At 35.3% G+C, this 1,890-nt stretch overlaps 1 protein-coding gene across 1 annotated transcript in view; it reads right to left on the bottom strand.

The window, feature by feature from the left end:
• The window catches only part of LOC117106357, a 7,908-nt gene extending 7,196 nt beyond the window's left edge, over positions 1-712 (bottom strand). Inside the window, exons 1-2 of the mRNA XM_033247726.1 lie at positions 695-712; positions 133-246 (exon numbers count right to left, since the gene is read on the bottom strand). Coding sequence (XP_033103617.1) covers positions 133-226 — 94 coding nt within the window. The 5' untranslated portion in view covers positions 227-246; positions 695-712. The remainder of the gene's footprint in view (positions 1-132; positions 247-694) is intronic.
• Positions 713-1,890: the final 1,178 nt, after the last annotated feature.

Here is a 1,890-nt window from a genome sequence, read left to right as displayed (position 1 = left end):
TATATATATATATCACTGAGAAATGACTATTGTTGTCCAAGTTCTGGTTCTATTTCTGTTTGTTTACTTATGTTTACTTTCTAGCTGTTGCTCATGATGAGCTACTACAAACCTGGTTATTGTAAGACTTACCGAGTCCAGAAGCGGAGGAAGTAAGACGGGAACCGGAACCAATCTGTACAATTACCACTCTTAACATCCACAGTAAAACCGCATATGACGTCATTGCTAACTTTTTCTACAATACTATTGGTTAATGAAGCGAAAATATACATCTTTGTTTTTTACCGATATAATAATATTGTAATAATAATAATAACAACGTTCAAGAAGATTATGGTAGGAGTGTGAAAGAGTTTCCCAAACCACTATTACAACCCTGGACCTTCTGCTGTCTTTGCAGCTCAGACTGCTTCTTCCTTGTGAATTCATACGATTACAAATAATCCTTCACACTCTTTTGTGCACGCGTATTTGAACAGCAGCAGTCAATTTCTGGTTTAATTAGTTCCTTTACAGTGAATATGACATTTTGAACATAATTGCAAGCGGATATTTGACTTTAATAGCATTTGAAGCACACAATAAAAATGAAAAAACATATGGGCCTATTCCTATTCCTTACCTACTCAAACTGTATAAATAATAATAATATGTAAGTAAGTAAGTCACTTGTACTTTACTAGTCACTTACCTTGCAGTTACGTGAAAGCTAAAGTCCAAATGAGATTTAGACGCGATGGTACTGCTAAGTAACAAAACCGTTATCATGACGAAATATTATTTCCGGTCGAAGAAGCGCATCTATTTCCTAAAATAAATAATAAGGTCAAGGAAATTTGAAGATACACATCTTCTTAAAAGAATGAATGTCACACCTGCTAACAAGCCCTTATGGGTCATCTACGTTACTTGCCGAATAGGCCTACTTCCAAAAGGTGCCATTGAATGTGTCTGTGTTTAATTGTTTTAAAACTTGTTTGCTTTTCAAAATAGTAAAATAATGTTCTTTTAAAAAGGCTACAGTGCGTATACTAGTGACTGTATATAAATAAAGATGAAATAAAATACAAGTAAATATATTTTATGAAAAAATATCAATAATAATAATAAATTGATTAAAATATTTAACAATTTTTATTGGGGCTCCAGACGCACGTCATGGTAAATTTATTGCTTTTGGGGTCCCAAGGCACGAAGATTTTTTTAACGTAGAATAGTTTGGTAAAATCTCATGAATTATTTATAATCATCCTCATAGGACATATTTAGCGCATGCACCTTTTTTCAAGTCTGTGTCATCCTCAATGATCAGTGCATCTATATGCATATATTGCGACGGATCTGTGTTCGATTTTGATAGGACAACAATACACGAGGCACGATTCACTTTGTGTCCCCGAGATTCAGCCTTTGTATGGGCCTTGTATTTGAATAAATTCAGCCGTTGTATGGGGCTTCTTATGCTTCTTCCATTATAGTGCAAACTACCTGTCGGTGTGTTTTCGTACTGGAAGGGCAGGGGCTGTAAGATGAATCAGTATATAGGGGTAACCGGGTAACCCCCCCCCCCTACTTGTCTAGAAAGATGTGTTATAGTACACATGAGCCATTTGTGTAAACTCGGCCTACGGTTTATAGTCCTTATCCGAGAAGATTTGCTTCACCCCAATAATGTCTTGACGCTTACTTCCCCACCCCACCTCAGAATTCGGACGATGTCGCCGCCACTGTACAAAACAAAATAAATAAGTTGCATAAAATAAATAAATTACCTTCTTTTATGTTTACTTTGAAAGTTAAGTTCAAGATAAAATAAAACAGACTGGAAGTTGATATACCGGTAACAGACTGAATGAAGGCTCTAATTTTACGTGATAATAATAATAC

Source organism: Anneissia japonica, unplaced genomic scaffold (assembly GCF_011630105.1).
Source record: "Anneissia japonica isolate Jap-2015-1 unplaced genomic scaffold, ASM1163010v1 scaffold288115_len170739_cov164, whole genome shotgun sequence".
Lineage (NCBI taxonomy): Eukaryota > Metazoa > Echinodermata > Crinoidea > Comatulida > Comatulidae > Anneissia > Anneissia japonica.
The sequence above is the reverse complement of the archived record's forward strand: the minus strand, read 5'-3'. Positions and strand labels throughout refer to the sequence as shown.